Here is a 26,479-nt window from a genome sequence, read left to right as displayed (position 1 = left end):
GACTTCTAGATACGCCACTGGATATAGGTGAGATGACGGAATGATATATGTAATAGAAAATTAGATAAAAGTGAGTAGTACAGAGTAAAAAGGATTAGTAGAGCTGAATAGATGTGGAGTTTCATGTGATGTATTGTAATATACTTTAATATAGTCGTAGATGAAAATGGTTACTATGAAATTTTGTTGACGTACTTGTATACTTACAGCCAAGAAAGTACCAATCCTAATCTTCAGCGGTGGTAATGATGGCGATTTACAGAAGTGGGAAAGACTGCAATCAAACCATTTTATGTATAGGTAAGGATTGTCTTTATTTCATGATTTACCTGGATAAACTGACTATTAGAATTTTCTATTAAAAATGAACAACCTTATGAAGAAAATTGAACTGTCCAGTCACTCATGGCTTCACATACCATTGCCATCCTTTTGCATATCGTCATTCTTATCAATTATTCTAAATATCATTATAATTAATCTTATCATATTTTTATCTAACAGCAAAGAGATATTCCCTGTGTCAGAGGCCTACAGTAAACTAGCACAGATTAAGAACATCAAACGACAAGCAGCAGCCAAACAAACAGTACGATCAGTCAATCGACCAAATCAGTACGCCCCCAATGACAGAGAGCTCAACCAAGTAGGTCTTGTTCTACGATTTCCAACTTATTTTCAATATCTCTAATAGTATTGCAAATTTAACAGGAATCTGTAACTATCTTCATGTCCAAAAATGTCAAAATTGACTCAATGTTTTCTTGATTTCATCGATAGAATAAGGTTGTGGATAAACACCTGTCAGCCCTGCTACAGGCCTTGTTTGTTGAGTACTTAGATCTACTGTTGATAGCTTCAGAAGATTGCAATATATGTGAGTTTAACACAGTTTATTTGTTAGGAGTATTATCTATAAATATTTTGTTTTATTTATTTATTCTAAAAGTTATCAAGTAAAAACATTCAAGGATAAAAACAGAAAAATACAAAAAGCAACTTATTCCCATTGTGGTTCCTAAATGAGAATACTGAAATGCAGAATAATAATAAAACTAAACTATACAATACAATACAATACAATTGATATAATTTTAAATAATACTGTACACAGACAATACACTACATTCTAACCAATCACAAGAGGGAGATCTCATGTATGTTTACATTCATCAAAGGATACAGTTTCATAAATCTAATACAAAGCATATTGACTTTCCAAAAAGCAAACATACCATTTTTAAAGTAAATTAATTTCATATTTTTTTTAAGAACATGCTTACATTGTTTAAGTACATTCATTGTTATTCAGATTGCTGGGGTTTTGATGATGCTGCGGTCGATGCTCTGAAGGGTATGAAGCCAGCTGGGTTTGATCACCTTGTCAAGAAGTATGCAATATTACTGAACGATGACTCGGAACTCCTGATGAACAATAGTTGCGATAATCAGGAAGTTCAGGTATTGTATTGTATTTGTAGAAGTAAAATTGAGTAGGATAGGGATCAGGTGGTAAAGCTTGGTTGCCTTAAAATTGCTACACTGTCGCTACAGTGTAAAGTGCCATCGATGTACTACGTAACATTCCCCGACGCAATCGTGTGTGGCGACGTAGGAATGTGTGGTGCAGCGGGTAAGGTGCTGGACTTCTGGTTATGAGATGGGGAGTTCAAGACCAACGCTCGTCGCATTGCTTGTGTCCTTGGGCAAGGCACTATACTTGCGTTTGCTTCTCTCCACCCAGGAGTATGAATGGGTACCTGGTAGGATGGTACTGTATGTCATTGAATGTATGGGTCGTGTGCGTTCAAGCAGCAGTGACCAGGGATACTCTCCAGGCAGCAGAGAAAGTTGCACAATGTACGGATCTGCCAATTCAGTATCCAGTGACCAGGAAAATAATGATGCCAGCACCTTGTATAATCTTTTTTAAAATCTGCGGATTGTGAAAGGGGCTATGTAAATTATGGTTCTATAAAAAAAATTTTAAAAATTGCAAACGCTCTTTGATTCAGCTGACCATTCAGCGTCACCAAAAGAGTCGGTGACAGCGTGTAGTGATTTTTATGGAAACCAGGCTTTACTCAATGAACTTGATTTAGATGATATGAGAGGTAGTCAGGGGTAAGGCCTTTCTGAAATTTGTATACAATGTATGTATGATCATAAACATTTGGATTTGTACTTCTTAATGTAGGAACAAGACTCAGTTACCAATCGTGTGGCAGGTTTCATGTGCAAGAATGTGTTAACAGGACACAGCAACTGTATCACTAGCATGGTGCTGGTTGGCAGGGACAGTGGATATCACAGCACATACCTGGTAAGATAATCAATAATATTTAATAATAATTATGATGATGATGAGATTACCCCACTGTGTAGTTCTCCCACCTCAAATTTTGGTAGCCTTGCCTACCACATAATATCATCTAATATCATTAAAAATTACCTGTCAGAATGTCACATATTATAGTATATTGTGTACTTTTCTATTTAGTTTTTTCTTGTATTTCTAGTATATTTCATTTTTTCTTCACAGCTGTCATCTGGTTGGGATCGACGCATTTGTATCTGGGACTTAGAAAGTGGAAGGTACTCTAGATTTTATTTTTGGAACTGAAATAAACTTTAATAAAATAATAATTATATTTATTGTAATCATAATATTTATAGTAATAAAAATATTTTTATGTCAATTTACATTTAGGAATAATAATTTATTTTTTGTTCTTCCAGCCTTCATGATACCTTCCGCAATACATCACCAAACAATGCAAATGATGAGGAGTTAGCCTGTGATGGTATTGTCATTGATATGACATACTGTCAGAAAAGGTACATTTACATCAACTAATATTTGTCCTCTTATTCATATTTTAAAGGAACCAAATGGTGATCAGGGGGTATCTTGGATTAGAATCATGTTTTTCTCAAACATACTTTTACTTCACACATTTTTATACCACACTTTTTTAATTAACTCCTTCCCCATTTTTCTCCCAAAGGAATGAGTTTGCGTATGCATCCAGTGATAAGATGGTGTACATCCGTAAGTTCAGTGATGACGGCAGTGAAATGACGTTATGCAATACCCTGCAAGGTCATGACGCTGAGATCACTCAGGTCAGGTGGAATACTGTCACAGATAAATGGATCACAGGCTCCGAAGATGGCACCATTAGGATTTGGGTGAGGATTACATTTGGGTTAGGCAAAAAGGATATTGAAATTATCAGTGCTACATTATTAGGCAACTCTCAGTACTAGAGGATTTGGCAGATTAGAAAGTCACAACCCTAATTTTTAGGCAGATTAGATAAGTCTCGGTCAAGCTTAGTTTTTAAAAAAATCGCTATATGCTGTTGCCAACTCCTTTGCTGACGCTGATTGGTCATTTGAATCAGGGAGCGTTCTCGATTGCATCGGGGACAGCCACACAGTGCAAGGATTGCAGTGAAAACGCTGTAGCGACTGTTTAGCAATCCTATGGAAACTGAGCTTCCTAAGGATTACTCAGATTAGAAAGGATTATTTGATGATCTTCAGGGACACAAGCAATATGACCAACATCAGACTCAAACCTCACTACCACATGGTTGAAGGGAGCCTCATCAATTACATTTTACATATGAGCACTAATAGGTATTGTAATCAATGATAATAAATAATAATTATATGAAATTTGCTTTTATTATATTCCATGTGTATTAGAGTGAAGATGGGATGTCATGTGACCAGATTCTAGCCACTCACGGACCAGTAACATCGCTGTGTATTGACTTGAAAAATGGCAGTGTAGTGGCTGGAATACAGAACACAATCAAGTTAGTGTTCAACATTATTATTATTATTATTATCATTATTATTATTATTATCATTATTATTATTATTATTATTATTATCATTATTATTATTATTATCATTATTATTATTATTATTATTATTATTATTATTATTATTATTATTATTATTATTATTATTATTATTATTATTATTATTATTATTATTACTATTACTATTATTACTATTACTATTATTACTATTACTATTTTTATCATTATTATTATTATTATTATTATTATTATTATTATTATTAATTATCATTATTATTCATATTATCACTCACCTAATGAAGCCTACATCTACTGCTGGTGAAAGCTTGTGAAGAGTCTTTTATTTACATTAGTTTAGAGCACTACATTTGTATTATTTATCTTATATTATTATTATGTATTTTTACCTATTATTATATCAAAGATTTGAAGAGATCATTATTTTAAATCTACAATTGTATCCCATTCTAAAAGATACTAATGTTCAATCTTAGTTTAATTTCATCCTTATTTTTATAGAGTGTATGACTCTGAAACCTTTAAACTAATGCAGACTAACATCGGACACAGTGACTTAGTCAGAAGTATCATACATATCCCTGACAGAAATCAGGTAAGTCAATCTGCAGAAACCTTTCACTGTAGTTTTTTTACACATTTACTACAAATTCACACATCAGAAATACTGTATATGTAACCACAAGTGTTTGCTCTATAAAATTTGAGGTATGTTATGGCAAAATGACTAAGTTGTAGCAAAAATTGAAATTCAAGTTATTGGTATTTTCAGATACCGAGTATGTGATTTTAAAAATGAGGGATCATTCATTCAAATTGGACATTTCAAGTACAAGTTATTGGAAAGTGAAAGTACAGTACTCTTAGAATCAAGATAAACATGATTTTGAGTAATTGCCTTTCAAAGTTATTTGTGCATACACTGTTTAATAGAACGAACTATCAAAATAACATTAATTAAACAATTTCTTGACCACTTTCAAAACTAAAACTTTTGTACATGATTAATAAGACATTAATCTGTTGATTTATAGTGAAAAACAAATTTGGATTTTTAGGCAATTTTTTGAGCTCCCATATTTCGTAGCTCATTTACTCCATACAGGCCTGTGCGACAACTTAACCATTTCGCCACGACATGCCTCATTTATTGATAGCTGGTACCGGCTTACCAGGTAGTTTAGACACGAAGAGACCCTTAGGGGAGAAGAAAGTTATTGTGCTAGCTAGTCCACACCTTGAACACTTTGAGATAGAGCACTATATAAGTCGAACCACATTACATTAAACAGTTCAACAATCTTTTGAGAGGGTTGCTCTAACAGGAAAAAGGCCCAATATCAATAAACCATATACATATATTAACTAATGCCCATCAAATATGGGATATATGTATAAAAGCATTAAAATATATCGAATCAATCAATTTCTCACCATGTAGTACGTGTCAGCCTCCTGGGATAAAACAATTCGAATATGGAACGCATACAAACAGAAGAAGCGTGTTCAAAAATTGGATGAAAAACGAGATGGTACTTCATGTTATACAGTAAATAATCCTAACCATTCTGTTGATGACATGTACACACCATGTTAATAGTTGTGAATGTGTTGTGGGTGTAGTCAACAACTTGATGACGGAAGCTGATTGGTTTACCCATGTTGTGGGCATGATCAGCTTCTTAGGAATTTAATCTGATTGGTTTACCCATGATGTGGGTGTGGTCAGTGTCTTAGGAATTTAAGCTGATTGGTTTATCCATGTTGTGAATGTGGTCAGCTACTTAAGGATTAAAGCTGATTGATTTATCCATGTTGTGGGTGTGGTTGGCTAGTTGATGGATGGAAGTTGATTGCTTTATCTGTGTTGTGGGTGTGGCCAAATACTTAATGATAGCAGCTGATGAGTTTATTAATCAATATGGTTATCCAAGTGAATTGATTTTTGAATTTCTGTGATGGCAACTCACAAGAACAACTCTTATTGATAACTCATATTGTTCAATTTTTATACATTCCATATTTATTGTTTGCTGTGTGCTTTCCAGTCTTACCAAAGTATTTTAATGCTATAGCTTTCATAAACCAATATATTATAATACTATGTAATATATATTTATTAGCATTTTATTTCCAAATCATATGGACGGTGTCTATATTTATTAAAGTACTTACCAAAAACATTATTCTTATTTATTTTTTTCTTGTGTTCTTTGTTAATTTTTTTATTAACTGAGGTATAAAAAATGGTGAATACAAAGCATAGCACAAAGCTATAATGCTTGCATATGAAACACCTGTCAGTCCACTGCTTAGTATTGTTGCTAGTATCTTACTTGTAAACCACCAGCTTTACCATTGATTTTATTGATTTCAGCATGATGCTTCAGTTGGTACAGAATAAATTATAATTGTATTTATAACAATATAAGTATACTGTAATTATTAAGGTTATAATAATATTTGAATTCTATGGATGCATTTTAAAAGTATGTAGTGTTTATATGATGATAAAGGAATACTTTATTGGTATTTAATATTAATGCCTTGAAAAAAACCTAATGACATACTAGCAACTTATTTATTTCAACTGGTGTCTTTCATTCATTTTATCAAAATTTACATTAAAAAAAAATGTATATTATTTTATACGGTTGTCCTAACAACTCTTTAAGCTTCATGTTTTATTCATGTTTTGAAACATTTTTGGTAAGTTCCGTATTGTTCATTCATATATTCATTCATTTACTCATGTATTCATTCATTAATTGTTCATTCATTTTTTCATCCATGTATTTATTCATTGAATCATTCATTCATTTACTAATCCATTCTTGTATTCATTTGTTTTAAAAGCTGTTTTGAAAGCTGTGGAACCGCTTAGCTATATTTATAAATAACATACATAGTACAATACATGACGTACTATTTTGTTCCTGTGGGTGTTGAGATATTTGTGTGCATGTTTCATCCACAACATGTTTTGCTTTTTAAATATTGTATATTGTAAATGATTCAACTGATGTTGAATTTTATCTGTATGATACATTTATCATATGTTTGTATGTAAACAACTGCCAACCTATATACTATCAAACAAGTTTGTATGCTGCAAGTGATGTGATACATAATACCAATATATATATATATATATATATATATATATATACACTGTAACGTATATTGAAAACATTAATTTTTATATTTTTACACATATAATATATTGTATATGCTTGATTATATATTTGTTATTTTAAAATGATTATTATAATAAAATTGTTAATGCTTTGAATCAATTAGGTCTTGACTTTCAACTTTGTTCAGTGCAACCAGCAAGATCATTTGGTAAGCAGTGTGTGCTACACAAAAGTACCTTTGACTCAAACACAGTATCTAGCATGTGTGTAGACATGCTAAGAAGAAGCACAGCACTGTAAATACAATATAAACAAATAAATATATAATCATACCAGTGCTTGAGTAGGAACATGTGATGTCATCAAAAATAGCCCTTCAACGAAAAGTTGACCTTAGGTCCAATAAAATTTTGTATGTTCATCACGATATTCTTAAAAATTAAAATGTTAACTCTCCACACGGCAACTGAGAGCGAAGAGTGCACAACACTTTGAACTTATCTCAGTCAAGAAATTATCACGGTCTAGATACTGATGGATCACAAATTACAATACAAATTACACAACAATTCCCATTTGTAACTTTAATATACTGCAACTTCACACATTTCAAAAAAATTATATAAAGCTATTTCAGTTTCAGTTTATATGTACTATATCATGGAATAAATGTTAAACACCGTGTCACATACCAACTCCATAAACCTTATATTTTTTTCATTCTATTCATGTAAATCAGAGATTAACAAGGAACAGACAACAAAATGAGTGAATGATTTGATAAAATAAAAACAGGAAAAACACTTAATACATAAAAAATAAAAAGAAATCTAAAAAATGCACAAATATTTTTATTGATTAGTCTAATTATCCTATGTTTATCTAAAATATACTGTACTACTATAAATTGTTAGTATCGACTGATATTAATATCATAATACTAATAACAGTACAGGTGTACGATGCGTTTATTTTGTTTAAAATTTCAAGTTACTGAGTTGTCAAAATCGACCTGAATGTTTTTATCCAGTGGCGTATCTGGGTGATGTGTGGGTGGCACATGACCCCCCCCCCCCCCTCTATTACTAGAAATGTCTGAATTCATTCATTCATGGATTTTTATTCAATATTCAATATACAAAATTCAGGCAAAAAAAGTTAAAATTACAATTATGTCATTAAAACAACAAAATTACCATAAAAAATGAGTAAGTGAATAAATAAATAACGGGGGAACAGAAGGCAGTATAATGTATTGTAGACGAATCTAAATTGCACATTATTTACATTGCCCTGGTTGGGGTAATTAAAACAGTACATTAAAAAGCGAAATTACACGATTACAGGTAAAAACGAGTAAAAAGAAATGTAAACTAAATTGATCACATCAACATTAAATCAAATTTAAACATGGATATATCAAAAAATTAGACTGTTTATATAATACTGATATTGTTAGTACAGTATGTTATTTTTACTTCAATAGCTCATAATAGTAAGGCCTTTGTTTTTTACTAATATCTATAAAAACAGTGAATTAAATGTAGTTTCTGAATAGTACTTTTATTAAGCAAAACAAATAGTTAAAAATCACCTTATTTAGTGAGCTAGCTTCTCCTCCCCCTTTTTCCTTTTTACTACCCCTCAAGACGCCTAGATATGCCACTGTTTATATAATACTGATATTGTTAGTACAGTATGTTATTTTTACTTCAATAGCTCATAATAGTAAGGCCTTTGTTTTTTACTAATATCTATAAAAACAGTGAATTAAATGTAGTTTCTGAATAGTACTTTTATTGTGAATTCAGGTTTTATTATTTGGCAATGTTACATCAGAATTTATTTGAGGAAATTAAAGCACTTCCAACATACACAGGAAGACTGCTCCACATGCACTGCCCCATCAATATTGTTGCTAAGGTCCCGTACATGACAGTGTAAAAGGGACATGTACATAATCTTAGCCCTGTTTGATTGGTCAGTTTGTGACCACCACACTGAGAGTGCATGTTTTGCATCACTCATTTTCTTTAGGAATTACACTACAAGGTGCTTGCTTACCATTCTTCCCAGTGTATAACCAAGAAGCCTTAATTACTAACTCCAATAACATAATTTCAAATACATTTTTTTTTATTTGTTAAAAATAGTTTACAGCATTTAAGTTAAAGGCTCAAATAATAAATATTTTCTAAGAACTACATCAAAGATGTTAGAAAGACAATTAAGACATATTAAAATTGTTTGCTATATAGACAAATATTATGTTTTAATATCCATCTATATTCACAAGTATAAACAGTGAATACAGAATATATAAATATTATTTATAAGTTTTTTTTATGCATAAAAAATATATGCACCATGGCATAGGAATTATGTTAGGTCAATGTTATAGTTCACACTAAAAATCCTTTCTCTCTCAATAAGAATTAATAATCACAAATGGATCATGCATTAAAATACTAATCCTCCCAGCTCAACACACACACACACACACATTCCAACACACACCCGCACACAACTCTCCTCCCACTTCCAAGCACATAACAATGCCCTGAATGTAATTCGTCATTCCTGACTTTGGGAATCAGCATATTCTGCATCCCTATAAGCAGAGCTTTCATCTACAGGCTGATGAAGTGGTTCTCCGTCTGTGGATGACATTGAATGTCTGCGTCGCTTTAACAGTTTAGTCTTTAAGCTGTGGTAACCATACAATATCACCACGGGCAGTATACTAACAACGCAAAGACCGGCCATCACGTATGAAACTATAACAAGCACCGTGTCCGAGTGTGACTGGTCATAGATGCACTCCACACTATTAGCTATAAAACGAGTCAAACAAAAGTGGTTTCAATTTAAACATTCACAATCTTATAAATATGCAATACAAATTCTTTTAAAAAAATAAGTTGATAGTATTTTATAGCTGAGATTATAAACACAATGCTAAATTAAAAAACTAAATTCAGAAACTTGTAAAAATAATTCTGGATATTTAAGATGTAATAATGCATATATAATTGTACTGCATACTAAACACTACACTACACTATTGATCTAAAATGTATACTGCTGTACTGAAAAACAAACATTTTATATTTGAATTAATTATTAAGATTTTAGTTCCTCTTCAATTACAGATGTACAATTCCAGTATTTGTATAGAATCTTATATTGACGGTTAACCCAATTGTTGTACCTAGTCACACAATCATAACTGGGGTAAAGTTTAGGAATAGACTAAAATGAAGATAAAACTATATATATATATATATATAATATATATAGGTGATCTTTTTTTAAGTCATCAAAGGTGAGAGGGCTCAACCGGTTGGGAGCAAAAACGTAATAAATAAATGCATATGGAATTTTTCTAAGTTTGTCTACTTTGTTCGTTTTATATATATATATATATATATATATATTAGATGTTAACTTATGAATAACAATCGAATTAGGGGTGACTAAGGCAATAAAGGGAGTGTCAAGGAAAGGCAGGATTAATTGAGGGTAATTCATGCATTTGTTTATTTTCATGAGAATAGAAAAGAACCTTTCTCATAGGGAAAGGGAAGATATGTCCTGCATGGTTCTGATGGCCCTGTGTGTTTTTTAGACACCAATATGGACACCAAATTTCCTTAAGCAATTGAAAAAGAACTTGGAAATGGAATGATAATAATTAAATTAGTGAAGATCTAAAAAACTTTAAAAAAGAATCACCTTTTACCCTTGGACCACTGATTTTCACCAGGGTTTCATTTCCTTCCACCACTGTATAAAAGACGAATATGATAAAATGCATGCAATTATAAAATAATACCATATTGTTACCAATGTTACACATAGTCTGCCATATTGTATACTTTACAGTTGTCCATATTGTTTACTTTACATTCGGCTATATTGTATCTGTATGACGAACAGTTTGCACTCACAGTTTATTGCTTACAGTAGATTTTATTGTATCTATCCATAGTAAGTTATATGGGCCAGGAAGTGGTAGCCATATTTCTTTTAACATTGTTGGAATATGGACTTTGAAAATAATCATATGTATGAATATTCCTTTTTAAAAATTTTTTGTTTACATATTTAAAATAATATTAGTGGAATTAATACCCATATTAATTTTCATGCATAATCAATCAAATTATTTTTTCCCCAATGAATATTCAAAATTATTAAACTTACTCTCATCAGAATTATCATCAGGGTGAAATTGGGACTTATGTAATCTCTCAGCTGTAACAATGGTGTATGTGAAGAAAGCAACCATTGATAATCATAAAGCATTAAAGTCAATAGCTATCTATTGATTATATATCCAATATCAGTTGAGTGTTTCACACAACGATACATGTTTGTCTATGTAGACAATACTGTAAATAGATGCCATATTATGGTGCTTACTTAATTAAGGTGGCATTATTCAATTTAACTAATACAAAAATGGAAATAAAGTACAAATAATCAAATGAAACAGAAAATAGTAATAATGAAAGAATAAACCAAAAATTTAATAAAAAATTACCACCAGAAGTTTGATAAGCCCAATAGGACTCAGCAAAAAATTTAAGCAAGAATTGTAGAGTACTGAAAGCATAACATTCATTAAAGTGTACACAATATAGAATAATATAATTATGTCATAATCATAGCAATTGTTTTCAATGAAATATTATAGATTAACAATACAGATAAAGCTTGGTTTCCATACAATCGCTACACGCTATCGCTGACAGCTTTCGGTGATGCTGATTGGGTGGTCGAACCGGGGAGCCTTCCCGATAGCATCGGGGAATGCTACGCGGTACAACGATAGCACTGAAAACACTGTAGCGACAGTGTAGCGATTTTATGGAAACAAGGCTTTACAGCAACTGCTGAATTACCTGCACAGTTGGAGATGGCGAAGCCCACTCTATTGTTCTCCCGGTCAAACACAACATAGTAACCCTCCATCACAACAGCACCTATTACCGTACCTACGTACACAAAACATGGCAGCAAATATTAGGGAATTAATTTGTGGTTCTATAATTTTTCTAACAGTAGGTTTGAAAGAAGATTGCCTGTTGCTAAAATATTAGTATGTTTTGATGATCTTAATGGAAAGTTTATTGATATATATGTCTAGTACTGCACATATTTATCAACCCCACACCCAGGAAATTATTTTTTGTTATCATAATGGTGAAGGCATCCATATGTTATGTGCCAATGTAACTGAGAGTACGTACTGCTATAATCACAGACAGGCATTAGAATTTGAGTTGACTTTCACCATAGATCAAGGATTTTGTATAACAAAATATCACTATCTATTATGCAGTACACTCTTCGGAAAGAGAAGGGGATTGTTTCCCCCTGTAACTACTTAACTGACCACCAAATGGACCCCACTGGATAGAAGTTGTTGGACTACTGTAGGTCTTTCCTGGTGTTTCATTCCAAGGAAATCTAATCCAGGCCAGGCCATCCAATCCAATCCAGGCCATCACAGGCATGTCACATGGACCTGACAGGAAGTCATTCAATCAACTATTCATAATGCTTACAAGAAAAAATTAGAAATGATTACAGCTGCAGATCCAGGAATTTGAAATAGAGAGGTCTAGGGAGGTACTTTCACAGATAAAGGGTTTAGACCACCTCTTGAATCCGGATCAGGATTAATACATGCTTTACAATCTAGATGTAAAGTCTTACCAGTTGTAGATGATGCAAATCCTGTTTTGTAGCAATCTTTACCAGGCTCGTTACCATTCACCCATCGTATGTATTGCTAGTTTCAAATATTAAGAAATATATATTAATGAAATATATACAGTATTAGGCATACAGAGCACTATATCACTTTGTTGTGATACCTCCTTTTCTAAGCAACTTTCACCAAGCGTTTAATACAGCTGAGTGCCTCTATAGCCAAGCTACAGTTTCCATAACTTATTGCACATTACTGTAACTTTTATAATCAAGCTGCTATGGATAGGCCTACTGTTGCTGCTTTATCTTGTACAATTCATTTGTGCGCTCTTTGAATATTTCTTGAAAGACCAAATGTTTTTGTTATTTTTGATGTTCATTTTTGGTTGTTTATTCTTTAACAAATATTGTAATATTGAATCTTTCTTTTTGATGGCAATAAAGATTATTTGAATAGATTATCCAGCCATATCGATCACTTGGGTAGTGTTGCTTAGTAACAAAGGGATGTCATATGTTGTGACATCTGCCTCATTGTGTACTCTATCCATATGTAAATAAAGTTCCATAATCTGACTACACATACATAATGTAATGAAATTTGTAGAAAAAAAAAACACATTGAAATTTAAAATAAGGTATGATGATTACAATACAATTGTATTACAATACATACAATGACCTTACCTCTGGTGGGATTGTAAGCCTAAATGATGTGTCATCTTCTGGCCCTTCTAAATCAAGGTAAACGGTTGGGAAATGATAAAATGGTGTCGTTCCAATTTCCCAACACATTACTTCAGTTCCCTGCCAGAATGTGTCTGGTACTTCAACCTATCAAATACATTATAAAAAAAAGTTACCAATGTATCTCCTTTGTATAATAATAGGTAATAATGAAGCTCATCACAAGTCCACTACATCTATTAATTATGATATTAAAAATTATCAAAATAATTGATACAATTAAATAATTAATAAAATATTTTAGCCACTCACATCAATGATCTGCCTGGATATAGCTGCTATTAATGTCTTAAAAACCTTATAAGGAAGACGCAAGTTTGTTGTTCCACTATCAACTATAGACTTGTCAAAATTATACTGGAAAAAAAAAACATTTGCTTAATTAATATAAAGTCATGTCTTATGGGTTGTTTCAGTATATAAAAAATATATGAAAAAAACAAATTGCTATAGATATTTAAACTGATCAGAAACGTCATCAACCTCCAATCAAACGTGATAAAAACAAGTTCACTCATTAGATTTATAGACTTTACTAAAGAAATAATTACTTGATTAATACCACTACAGTGCACCCTCCAAATCGAAACCCCTCTAATTCCGAAACCCATTTTTAGGACTACTTTTGAAAGAACCAAATAACAATCTTCAACTAACACTAAGTAGAGACTGAGACCACCCCAAATTGTCAGATACCGAATTACCAATTGGAGGGCAAACTGTTGTATAATACCATGAATAATTCTTTTTTAATTTTGTGACATTAAAGGCTGCTTTTCATATTTTGGATGCTGCTTCCATCAGGCCTATCCTTAAGATATACAAAAACAAAAACAAAAGAATAGCAGAAGTATGAAATACTGTGGAATATAGGAATTATACTATTTACACATCATTTTTTTCATTCATATTTTCAATCGAAGACTGCAAAAATTACAAAGCAGGTGCTAATCAATTAAAATATTGAATTAATTTGGTCATAAGTGTATTGAAACACAAATAATTTATCCATAAAATAAACAACTGGAATATTAAAAGACAAAGGCACACTATTACTTGAGTAACATTATGCATATGAACGTATACAGTGGTTTACACGTGGCACATTATATAAAATGCAGATGTTTAACAGTTTTAATAAAACTCATTTCCTCCTTCAAGATGCTGGAAATCTGTTCTTCTTTTCAATCAAAAGATAAATAACGTAGCAACCTACACATAACATACACCTACTGCATCAGAAGTAATCATTATTGATCTGTCAGTTTTGAAACTAAGTCATTAGCTCAAAATGAAAATTTAAACAAGAACTGCCAAAAAAACAGACTGATAAATAATGTTGTTTTCTTCGCATTTAGGCTATGTTTTCACACGGCAGCTAACGGTTAGCAGGATCCAGATCCTGCTAACCGTTAGCTGCCGTGCATCCATGTGAGAAAATCCGACTCCAGATACCAACAATATGATAATCGAATCACTGGCCAATAAGAAACTGGAAATTGTAAACGCGTACGTGTGATTGGTTGATGATAGTAACGCCCTCAACTTGCTAACCGATAGCGCTCGCTAACCGTTAGTGTTTCCGGATGCCGCTAACGGTTAGTGCTAACCGATCGGGCGTTCTCACGCAGGTGCTAACGGTTAGCTCCCAATCCGGATACTAATGCTCTCGTGAAAACCAGGCTTAAATATTAATTTGGTGGGAAATCAATTTAAGAATATTCTTGAGCCCTGTTCATACTATCCTATTTTATTTGACAAAACCATGTGACATAATAATAATAATAATAATAATAATATATGTATTTTTATTTGGCACAAAATGCTAGAAACCTCTATGCATTTTACATTGAAAGCAAAAGCTGGATCAGAATTAAAAGAAAAGATGATAAAATATGAGCAAAAATCTTTGTGCAATCAAATCAACAATCAGAAATTCATCAAAATAATAACAACTTAATTTTATGATTTTTTTTTGTTTAAATGCCCATGATGACATCAAATCATGACCACATATAGGCACATCATGACTATATATAGGCATACAAACGCGAGTGTCTGAAAATCAGCAAAAAATCTATCATCTTGGATTTGTGAAATATTTGTTCCCAAAATGAGTAATTCAATAGTTTGAATCAGTTTTTTAGGCTTTCCATATTTTACCAGAGACAGTAGGCCCTATATAGTTAAATTAAGTGATGAAGAAATCAAAATGCAGCATGTATTTTATTATGATACCTCTTTACAATCTAGTCCTAGACTCGTGTTATTTGTGCCCATGTCTGTGACTGTAACATCAAAATACCATTTGCGCTTTATTCGTGTGTAAAATATCTCTCCTTGGTACAAATCTTTATCAATTCCCCCAAATGTCTATAAAGATAAAGAATAAATAATATAAATAATATAGCAAGTAAACAAACATATCAAGACGAAAGAAAGTTACACAGTATTGCTCCAGATCATTAGCTTCCCATTTTCAGGTTTTATCCACAGAGTATAAAAACTTTATTTAAAACAAATTTTAAAAATGTTATTAAGCCATACTTGTAAACAATTTTGTTACTGTTCACCTGGTTAAAAAAAAAATTGTAATTACAGTACACTGTTTTTCTGCTTTTTAGCAACCAAGTTCTTGAATATATTTTGGTCGCCTTCCACACAATTCTGTTACTTTAATTTTGAAAGGCTATATTAAATGCACTTTTTTACTGATTATTTATTTTGTTCTGTGTGGAGAAACAAACAAACTAAATGCATACATGTAAACATTGATAAAATACATGTAAATTATGTGGATGAAATGAGTGAAAGCGGCACTAATCTCATTAATACAAGACGATAGTTAATATGCATACCATTGAACCGGTTGAGTGTATACTTGAATGGTTCCCTATTGAGTATGGTGTACATAGCTGCATAGAAAAAATATCATTGACAATATTGCCATCTACTAGCGAATCAAAATATGTTGTCACCCAGCTGCCAGGCTGAGAAAAGAATGAAAAAAATCAATTGGCAACAATGATGATATGATGATAATAATGACAGATGAAGAGAAAACTCAATGTAAAATTGAAATATTCCTTCTTTAATTTTCACATAATTCTAAAATACAGGGGTCCCAGGTCCCTGCCAAGTTGCGGGAGTCTATCAGAAATCGGGACAGCCGCCCACACTTCCGCAACTGGACAAGTATCTCCCAGAAAATAACCATCTGGCATAAATTCATTAAATCTGTTTTTACTACTGTACTACCCTTTTATTATTATTTGCCTCATGGAAGTCAATGTTGATTGGTATCACCATAAATAGTAAAATTAAAACAAAATTAGTTAATACAGTGATAAGAAACTAGTTCAAACAGATTTCCCAGAAATGACTTGTTCCAATTTGGGACCTTAAAAATTATATTTTCAAAAGTAAAGCTTTTGTTAATTTAGTTACATTACCCTTGCAATGGAGCTGTATGCCATCCCAAGTATTCCCTGCCACTCAGATCCATTGATAAAGAACTTCTCAGAACTATAAATACCAACGATGTGAGCACGCACAGTAGAATTAGGATCACTAGGAATTGTGACCATATCAGTCCCTAAGCGACCGTGCCACTCCCCTTGGGTGTATGGTACATATACCTCTGTTGAACTTGATTCATATGTTGAAGAACTGTAGAAAGAAAATTTGAGTCCATGTTAAACATCATTTAGTTTTTATATCAAGAAATTGTTGTAATTATTTATAAAGTGAATACACCAATTATAGAGAACTTTAATTATGTTTGCATTTTAAACAAAAGAGGAAGTTATCTTGTGTCAAATGGAAAAAAAATTTTGGACTTGTTTAAGAATGAATGTACAACCCTAAACACTTGAGGGCAGTCTCTTAACTACCAACGTACACTTTCCTTAATAATTGTGAGTGCACTTACTTATCTGGTTCATAATATGTGGTTACAAATGGATGTGCAGCCGCCGCTACAGCAAAGTTACTGCTACCAGTATCAACCAGTATACTCAGCTAAAAGTAACAATACAAACTTGTCAATATATTATTATTATATTTCTAATTTAGTTCTTAAATCAAATTTGTATGATGTGTGCTGTTAATCGCATGCTTCCACCCTCACTAAAAAAAATATATATAAGATCAGCTTGCTGAATTTTTTTTTTTTTTTTTTTTTAAATTGAATTTTTTTAATTGAAACTTCTCGGGCAAGTGCCTTCTTCCTTTTGATTTGTTTAATAACCCCATTGTTTTATTGATCTCTGTTATTTGACTACATATGGAAGAAAATAAATGTATTTTTGAATTGAATTGAAAATGTGGTACAGTATATCAAAATTGTGATGTCAGTCACATTAAAAAGAATGATTCAGAGTCTGCTATTTTGATGATAATATTAATTAATTAATTAATCATTAACTTTCAAAACCTCAACTAAGTATGTCTAATTTGGTCAAAATAAGCTTGACTATGTACTACAGTACTTTAGCACACATTAAAGCAGCAAATGTTTAGAGGTTTATGGCCTACCAGTATGCAGCGAATTATCCAATACGGAAATCATACTACTTTGCTACTACTGTAATAATGAGCAAGGATGTGATATTATAAACAGGCATAGACTGGGTCCTAGAATAACAGATCTATCCTGTAAATCTGTGTATAAACCTATGTTTATATAGAAAGTAAGTGCAGTAACTAAATATAAATCCATTCCAATTTCTAATTTTTTTTTAATTTCTGCAGATGCCATCATGAGCCAATATGCATTCAACATAAAATGATAAAATACAAAAGCAATATAATACAGTACTGTTTATTTCATTTCATTTCATTTATTTATTAGACACAAAGGTCCTGGGACTTCTAAAGAAGCAATAGCCTCTGTGACTCAATGAGTCAGAAGTCCCAGCTTACAGTAAATATACATCCAATTATAATGCTTAGAATATAACAAATTCACTTCCACTGAATTTTTTACAACTGAAGGCGAGATGAAAAAAATGATATGAATTCAAAATATTTGATTTTTATTTGAATTTTTATTTTTTATTACAAATCTTCATCCAACAGCAAAAAGCCAATTAATATAGAATGCCTTTAAAAAGATTATGATTTTCATAAATAAAATAAATTTAGATAGAGTGTGAGGTTGAAATTAATTTCATTATCTGAATTTAAATTTCAATAGAATTCATGAAGGTAGGATGCACCATATGGCAACATTTCCCTTGCATTTAATTAGACCTGTACAGTTGACCTGAAAACCATTGTATTGTAACAATGTGGACACACGGTACATTATTTTTTTTATTTATACTAGTATTATAAATTAATAATTAATTATAAAATAACAATAATAAATAAAATAGCATATTCACAGAAAATAATATTAATATTACTGATACAGATATTGCTCTAGACAATGGTACTATTAATTTAACATGTACATATTTAAATTTGAAAGGTCAGATATAAATTAACAAACACAATTGATTAATTAACGATTACCTGGCCAGAGGAACTAGAGATAAAAAAGCTTGGTCTTTGATTATTAAACCTTAAATCAATTTGACTAAATAATTAAAATACTGTACAAATGCTTGCAGGTGAAGTATGTTGAAATAAATTATCTTTCTGTGGTAGATTATAAACATAAATTAATTTTATAAGAAACATTTAAATTAATTATATTACAGAACTGTACTTGACTTGATATGGAACACAAAGTGTTTAATTCATTATGCAATCAACATCTAATCAAATGATATACATTATCCCTTAAATTTATATAAATGTATATATTCTCCTTCTTCTTATCATGTCCACATGTCCCACACACTTGCTGGCTATTTTCTTTTAGCCAGAGCTGGACACAGTTTCTTTCTAGCACAATCATTGTACACTGACAGGTCCATCAGATGACATGATGAAATTGATGATACAAGTAGGTGTTGACTTAAGTGTGTAAAAATAATAAGGAACAACTGAACCTGGGGTAAAACTGTTTTTATTTTTAACTTCACTGTCCTTTTTTGATAATATTTCTATCAATTTAATAGACTGTACCATAGACATGTAATGCTTTATGCTTATGCTTTTTATATATTAAAGAATCTAAACAAATTGACTTATTCATAGCATATGCTATTTGGTAGCTATTAAATCAGGTAGTATTGATTTCTTGCACGGCCACATCCTATTGTTTTGCAGTGCTGCACATATGGAAAAGTGTTGGTTTTGTCACTCATGTCATTGAATTTTGTTCAGGAAGCTGACCAATCAATGTAAAATACAAGGATTTCGTGCTGCTTAAACTAACATCAAAGAGTTACTTTGCAGGATAAAATTAGCATTTTTCTTTTAAAATAATGTTAAGTGTTAGGACCCAATGATTGGCTAGAATTCTTTATAAGTGACCTAATAAATCTGCCTGCTATAGGTCTGCTAACTGATATACAGTAAATGGTAATAATCTTTCTAATTATAATTTTCAGTTTTAACTCTTTTAAAAAAAGTACTACAGTAGTTTATTATTGTAGCCTCAATGTTTCAAAGGCTGAAATGGTAAATACTTTATCTTCTACAAAATTATTAAGTATCTAGTAGCTGACTATAACAAGAAAAATAAACCAGCAATTACATGCTAATTTATTTTTACAGTAAGATAGGCACTATAATTATTGCATTGTCTTTTTATTGTTTTAGTTGAATAATGTATTACAGAAAAGATGTACTGTCTTTAGAGTTATCACATTAAAAATGACATTTATACCTCAGCTTTATTTTGTAATTCAGGTTACTATTCATTTTGTGACTCAAGTATCAACATAATCATTGAATATAGAAATCTTGAATTATTTCCAAGATAAAAAAATTAACGTTATTCCATAATGCTAATCACAAGAGTGGTAATGCCGGAATTAGCCAGAGGAGGAGCTCGAGTTGGATAGGAGGTTGCAATGGCACAGTTACCCACCTGACAGATTTGAAATGCGTCAGTGACTACACCAGTAGGGGGATGGCCCTACTGGGATGGCCGGGGACTGCCAGGTTCCCACTGGAGTCCAGGGGTTGAGCCCTGGTGGGGGGTCAAGGTTTCAGTCACATAATCAACAGTTTGTTGTGACAATGAACGCGCAAGACCGCGCACACCTGGATTCTACTAGTGCCTGGCATGTGGTTGGCTGGGTTGCTAGTCAGGAAAGAGGAATTTTCACAGTCACTTGATTCTTGAATGAGATAACGAAAGCTTTCTAATGAATCAAGATAATGCATGAAAGTTTATATGGAGACTTGTGCTAAATGTGTGGCAAATTTATGACCACGCATATGTTTCTGCACAATGCGCGCTTCCTCCAACATCACTTTGTAATGCTGGACCGTCCCGCACGATGCGAGACTGTTGGTATGCACCGAGTCCCCAACAGAAGCATAATTGGATGGGTCAGGGGGCGCTGCCCATAAATCTTTCATTGGTTCAGTGGCAAAACCCCCAGAGATCTGGAAGGTTATCTGAAAAATACATTTATTTAAAAGTAAACTATGGAAACAGAAAAATACAAAAAAAAAAAAAATGTTTAAATAAATAAAATATTACTATTTATTTCATACATAATTCATAATGGTTATAATTCAGATCAAAGGAATTGATTGGTAGAAAACAGTGGTAGATTTCTCATGTGTTTTGTATCAAATAACTAGCAGTACATGCTATGATGTTGCCAAGGAAAGAATATAGATTTAAACACAGGGGCGGATCCAAAATTGTTCACACGGGGAGTACGGAGCTCAACACTTTCGGAATAGATAAGTAAGTTGTGATTATTTCAATACATAACATTGATATGCATTGGAATTTTGAAATTTAATGGAAAAAAAGGGGGTGGGGTGTGCCCGCTCCCCGTGCTCCCCTATGGATCAGCGCCTGAAACAATGAAAATAGCTTACCTCTTGAGGTGGGGTACCAAGACCCAATTCTATATAGAACCCTAGGCCTGGCTTTCCGCCTACATCAGCTTTTATAAGTGGTTTCGAGATATCGGTCGCATCCTTCGCTACCTGGTCATCAACAAAGACGGCTGCGTCAATCTCTTGAATATCATTGACATTAGTTCTTCGAGTTTTAATGATTTGTTCCCTTTCATGGAATGTCTTCAATGGGACGCTGATGTAACAGTCAATGCCATTTAGTAGAACCAGTATGGTAAATATTGGCACAACTAATTGTTTGATGCTAAATTTTAAGTCAATGATTTTAAATGTCGAACTTAACTTCGTCATGGTAGGCCTATCCTCCACCGTGCACAGTATGGTGCACCGCACAGGAAGAAGCGGCTTCCACTGATAAAATGTATCCCCTACTTTTTGCGTTTCGACAAAGCCTAGGCCTAAGACTTAATTTAAGTACTCGTTCTCAAGATCAACAGATGGCGACAATCGTAGACCTACATAGCACCAGCTTTAAAAATAGAGTACCATGTTGTTTCAGATATCGGATTCCTGTGGTTAATAATTAAGCACAGTGTAATCGCGAAGCGTTCAGTAACATATTAAATATTAATTTCTAAAATAAAAAAGCTTCCTGGTTGTAAGTACTGTATACGTAACCAACATACGTACTTAGGTGACGGCTAACAGGGTGAGGGCAGCAAATATGTTATAAAAGTAACACCACCAAAACAATAGAGAGAGTCAGGGGAGGCGCCAGGATGCGACTTTTTTCCGTACGAAACATTAGCCCGACGAAAGGGGGTGGGGGAGAGGAGATGATGTCAAAACGACGAGAGAAAGTGGGCGTGGTCGAGCGTTGTTCATAATGTTTTGGAAGTGGTCCAGGGACGAAGGCCAGGAAAAAATATGACAATTTAGGGCTTTCAAACGCTTATTTAATTAATTTTACGGTCTCATAATATAAAATAGGACTATAATAATAATAATAATAATAATAATAATAATAATAGTAATAGTAATAGTAATAGTAATAATAATAATAATAATAATAATAATAATAATAATAATAATAATAATAATAATAATAATAATAACAATAACAATAACAATAATAATAATAATAATAATAATAACAATAACAATAACAATAACAATAACAATAACAATAACAATAATAATAATAATAATAATAATAATAATAATAATAATAATAAGGGTCCCTTCGTGTCTGTGCTACCCGGTGAACCGATACCAGCAACTCTCGTCGTCCACCACAGGGCTGCCTATTCCGTTCTGTTTTGTATGCATTATTGTTCGTGTAAATATTCCCAACATAGTGTATAGTACGGTATACGATTATATTTATTGTTGATTAAGATATAGCAGACCTATATTATTCAACAGACACGGTTGCATTACGACATGTAGCCCTAATAAAGTAAAACGTATTAAAAAAGTTAACCGCATGTAAATGTTCTATTGTAATTGTATAGACTAAATATCTATATGTCTTGCTGAGCATCTTAGCAAAAAGTTGAGAGTATAGTCGATGAGGGCAGCAACATGTATAAAGCAGGGGTGGATCCAGAATATTTCAAACGGCATGGGATATTTTCAGAGTAGCACTTATTTCAATACATAATATTTTCATTGGTTGGCTGGGTTGTTTTGGTCGAGATGTCTACGCATAGACTTGTGCTAAATGCGTGACAAATTTATGATCACGCATTTGTTTCTGCAAAATAATTTTTTTCAATCAAAACCACTTTGAAATGCAGACTCGTCCCGCACGATGCGAGACGGTTGGTAACATGCATTGAAATGGTAAAACGGGTGGGGCTCACACGCCCGTCCCCTACTGAATCCGCGTATGTGTAGCTGGCTAACATTACAACTAAAACTAAACTTTCATCGAAGCAATATTAACAACAGAAAGTACAGTGTAATGGGCTGTAGTTGATATAGGCCTATCAGTTGCGCCAGTAAATGTCGTAAATTGTAAGGGTAATCCCTTTAAAATAAAGCACGACAGGAAATAAAGTAATACAAGCGCCATGTGGTAGATGACAGTGCAATTTAATGAATTAATAAGGAGTCAGTAATGTCATGGTGAGCCATGTTTATTATAAAGAATATGGCCCCACGTCTTTAAACAACATTATAATGGAAGCAACACGTAGGCTATACTCTATCACCAATGGTAATAGTTTTACATATAGGCCTAACTATACCATATTAGGCACAAGTAGATTGGAAAATCATGTAGGCCTACGTTTAAAAGAAAATAATTTCTTTAAAGCCATAAATACTAATAAACCGAGCTCTTGTAGATTATTAATTGTTTTTGAGCAGAAAGAGTCATTCTATATCTTGATACATATTTGATCACAATAAGACGTTTAGTGGGGCATGGAGTAGCTCCGATGAGGAGTTGTAGAAACACTCAGCTGATTGGGTATGGTACTGTATTATCTTTTTTGTATGGGCGGCCGTTAGGGTCAATATACTCTACGGCCTCTATTAGCATACAGAAATTGTGTTCTTTATAAGATGTCCTCATTTAACACTTGAATCATATTACATTTTACCATAGATTAGTTTCTAGCGATTATTTATATTTATTTTTTGATAATACTTGGCCTTTTATTCATTAAAAAGGTTTTGTTAAATGGTAACAGATCACAATAAAAAAAAAATATAAAACGAAATTATAGTATGGTAATATGCTATGTTTTTAAAGCTATGTTGCGCTAATATGATATTGTTTTTGCATATGTACATCATTGCATTTAATTGTTTCACTATTAAAACAGTATTCAAAAGAATTAATTACAAATTGCATAGGCCTAAATGATACGTGTTACTTAAAATCGAAGCATGACTAGGCATGCAATTTAATTACTTCAGTATCATTAATAGGCCTATAGGCCTATTGTAAATAATAGTTGACGTTTTCCTACATCCGACGTTTTCCCACAAGTCGCGAGTTAACATTTCATTAAATACAATACTTATATTGTCAGCTATTAAATTATTACATTTAAAATATTAATAGCTAAATGATTAAAGTAATGTAATTATGAAGTAAGTTACTAGTGATTATTTCATATTTTGTCAATGCTAGGTCTATTGCAAATATAATTAAATAGTACCGTACGTAATACACCCGGCACATAATTAGTTACAACCGTTATTCAGCGCAGTAGCAAGCAATCCAACTATGTAGGGTTCTCTTAACTCTTGGATAGAGAGAAGCAATGCAACCGAGTGCCTTGCCAAAGTAGCAAAAAAGTGGCCATCCCAAATTCAAAACTTTGACGTCTCGATTGGGAGCATCATTACGTCTGCATTACATGCTCCTAGCTGTGATACCAATTTTTAATTCACGAATTAGCAAACTGCACCAATTGTTCTTTGTATAATGTATGTACATGACAATTCCTAGTAGCTGTTAAATCTATAGAATTAATAGACTGGTAGAGTTTAATGGCCGGCTGATTCCAACCTAGCACTGTCCACTGCATTCTCTGGCAGCCCTTTCCTACAGCATCCTGGGCAACTTTCTTCATCAAAGATCGCCCGTATCCTCTTCCTCTAAACTCCTCCGTGATATAAAGGTTGACCATGTAGACCAGTTTGCCCTTCATGATGCTGTAACCGTAGTAGAATAAGCAGTAACCAATCACCTCACTTTTGTCATTTTCTGGTCGTTTATACGTTGCAACGAGACACGATGCCATTTTTTCTGGCTCAAATATATCCTTCTGAAGTCGTTCCGTTGTGTTTTCTAGTTCCTTCTCTGTACCTTCAAAGACTGTTAGTTCAGTAATCATTTTCATTAATATAGGACAATCATCTGGCTTTGCATCTCTTATGCTGAAACAAACGTTCTCCATGATTCCGTTTGTCCTGCTTGATGACTCGTCGGTGAATGAGTTGTTGACAGATGTTCAGGATTAGGTGATTCTCGCTAATTAATAAATAAATAAATACTACATTTTAACAAAGCGTAATTACTCATAAGCCTGTTCCTTCTCAGTTATAACTGATGAGGATTTATACTCGATAGTACCATTTTTTTTTTAAGTACACGTTCAAGTAACATATTGCTCAATATTGCATACCATGGGGTTAATATTGTATTAAGAATTAGCATAACTGCAACGTGTTCAGTAAAAATATTAACTTAAATTTAGAAATTAAAAAAGGGCTGGCACTCTCAATCACAATTTAGGTGTTGGTTATGCCTGGCACACATTTATACATATTGTTTACGAGGATGTGTAGATTTTTGCTGTGTTGACTGAGCGTAAAATATAACGGGTGTTCCCCAGAAAAGGCCAATCGAGGAGGGCCTAATGAAATCCGAGCCATGGGTTAGGCATTCGTGGCTGACCAAATCTACAATAAATAAATACGAACAAATGTCCACACTTCACTAGTATTTACATATATTATCACAAGGGGAAGTCGAATGGCGTTTGCATCTTCCCGGATAAAGTTCGTCCAGCTCGGGTACTCCTGCTAACATTGCGATTTGGCCCCTCAGATTCAACAACTTCTGGAAATATTTCTTTGGTGATGTCGTTAGTACCGTTATATGCGTAGTCGTAAACCAGTTCCTCAAGCTCGTCCAATACAATGTATTCCTAAAATGCAAAAAAAAAAAAAAAATCAAAAGAATGAAATAGTGTTTACGGATTGATAGACTAAGAAAACTAAAAGCCGGAAACGAAACTTTAAGTATAATAATGATGATGATGTTGATGATAATTTTGTGCATAAACGTTGTCAATTGTATATCGTACAACTAGATAATACAAAAAATATTTAGGCCTATATATCACTTACCCTACATTCAGATAGCATTATTTCTAATTTGCGTTTCAGCTCTGAAAAACTTGGACGAAATTCGGGAGTTGCATTCCAACATTCTAACATTATTTGATATCTAAGAAGAATAAAAAAAATATTATAAAGTACTGTATCAAAGTAATTTCACAAGAGAGATGTCAAAGCCGTTGCGGCGTTATCATATGATCATTTTAATCAGACAATCAG

At 32.6% G+C, this 26,479-nt stretch overlaps 3 protein-coding genes and 1 long non-coding RNA gene across 6 annotated transcripts in view; 1 reads left to right on the top strand and 3 right to left on the bottom strand.

Annotated features, from left to right (window-relative positions):
- LOC117124039 overlaps positions 1-5,414 on the bottom strand; it is a 5,931-nt gene extending 517 nt beyond the window's left edge. The window contains exons 1-2 of the long non-coding RNA XR_004447919.1: positions 5,289-5,414; positions 196-274 (exon numbers count right to left, since the gene is read on the bottom strand). This is a non-coding gene — a long non-coding RNA (uncharacterized LOC117124039). The remainder of the gene's footprint in view (positions 1-195; positions 275-5,288) is intronic.
- Positions 1-8,092, top strand: part of LOC117124034 (uncharacterized WD repeat-containing protein all2124-like) — a 16,663-nt gene extending 8,571 nt beyond the window's left edge. Inside the window, exons 11-21 of the mRNA XM_033270154.1 lie at positions 210-300; positions 505-646; positions 781-877; positions 1,313-1,461; positions 2,198-2,323; positions 2,543-2,595; positions 2,740-2,838; positions 3,009-3,192; positions 3,715-3,827; positions 4,356-4,449; positions 5,296-8,092. Coding sequence (XP_033126045.1) covers positions 210-300; positions 505-646; positions 781-877; positions 1,313-1,461; positions 2,198-2,323; positions 2,543-2,595; positions 2,740-2,838; positions 3,009-3,192; positions 3,715-3,827; positions 4,356-4,449; positions 5,296-5,451 — 1,304 coding nt within the window. The 3' untranslated portion in view covers positions 5,452-8,092. The remainder of the gene's footprint in view (positions 1-209; positions 301-504; positions 647-780; positions 878-1,312; positions 1,462-2,197; positions 2,324-2,542; positions 2,596-2,739; positions 2,839-3,008; positions 3,193-3,714; positions 3,828-4,355; positions 4,450-5,295) is intronic.
- A 693-nt stretch (positions 8,093-8,785) lies between these two features.
- Positions 8,786-22,101, bottom strand: LOC117124035 (beta-secretase 1-like). Of its 3 annotated transcripts, XM_033270155.1 has the most exons (12): positions 21,416-22,101; positions 17,391-17,479; positions 16,912-17,128; positions 16,318-16,449; positions 15,698-15,832; positions 13,712-13,816; positions 13,400-13,546; positions 12,716-12,791; positions 11,899-11,991; positions 11,198-11,248; positions 10,727-10,777; positions 8,786-9,825 (listed from the first exon to the last, which is right to left on the bottom strand). In XM_033270155.1, the coding sequence occupies exons 1-12, from the start codon at positions 21,746-21,748 to the stop codon at positions 9,566-9,568; spliced, it is 1,689 nt and encodes a 562-aa protein (XP_033126046.1). In that variant the 5' UTR covers positions 21,749-22,101; the 3' UTR covers positions 8,786-9,565. The 3 variants fall into 3 exon arrangements, with proteins under 3 accessions (XP_033126046.1, XP_033126048.1, XP_033126047.1); XM_033270157.1 differs by lacking the exon at positions 10,727-10,777; XM_033270156.1 differs by lacking the exon at positions 11,198-11,248 and having other exon boundaries at positions 21,416-22,098.
- Positions 22,102-23,478: 1,377 nt separating this feature from the next.
- LOC117124040 (diamine acetyltransferase 2-like) lies at positions 23,479-26,369 on the bottom strand. Its single transcript, XM_033270159.1, has 2 exons — positions 26,270-26,369; positions 23,479-26,067 (listed from the first exon to the last, which is right to left on the bottom strand). The coding sequence occupies exon 2, from the start codon at positions 25,312-25,314 to the stop codon at positions 24,802-24,804; it is 513 nt and encodes a 170-aa protein (XP_033126050.1). The 5' UTR covers positions 25,315-26,067; positions 26,270-26,369; the 3' UTR covers positions 23,479-24,801.
- Positions 26,370-26,479: the final 110 nt, after the last annotated feature.

Source organism: Anneissia japonica, unplaced genomic scaffold, assembly GCF_011630105.1.
Source record: "Anneissia japonica isolate Jap-2015-1 unplaced genomic scaffold, ASM1163010v1 scaffold522_len1101056_cov227, whole genome shotgun sequence".
NCBI classification, from domain to species: Eukaryota; Metazoa; Echinodermata; class Crinoidea; order Comatulida; family Comatulidae; genus Anneissia; species Anneissia japonica.
The sequence above is the reverse complement of the archived record's forward strand: the minus strand, read 5'-3'. Positions and strand labels throughout refer to the sequence as shown.

Excerpts from the sequence above, each read along its gene's own strand:
- LOC117124035 (XM_033270155.1), bottom strand. The coding sequence starts at position 21,748 with ATGACGAAGTTAAGTTCGACATTTAAAATCATTGACTTAAAATTTAGC. Across the intron at positions 12,792-13,399 it reads GGCTTACAATCCCACCAGAG|CAATACATACGATGGGTGAA; the intron begins GTAAGGTCATTG and ends ATTTGAAACTAG. Across the intron at positions 11,992-12,715 it reads ATTTGCATCATCTACAACTG|GTACGGTAATAGGTGCTGTT; the intron begins GTAAGACTTTAC and ends TTGTGTACGTAG.
- LOC117124040 (XM_033270159.1), bottom strand. The coding sequence starts at position 25,314 with ATGGAGAACGTTTGTTTCAGCATAAGAGATGCAAAGCCAGATGATTGT.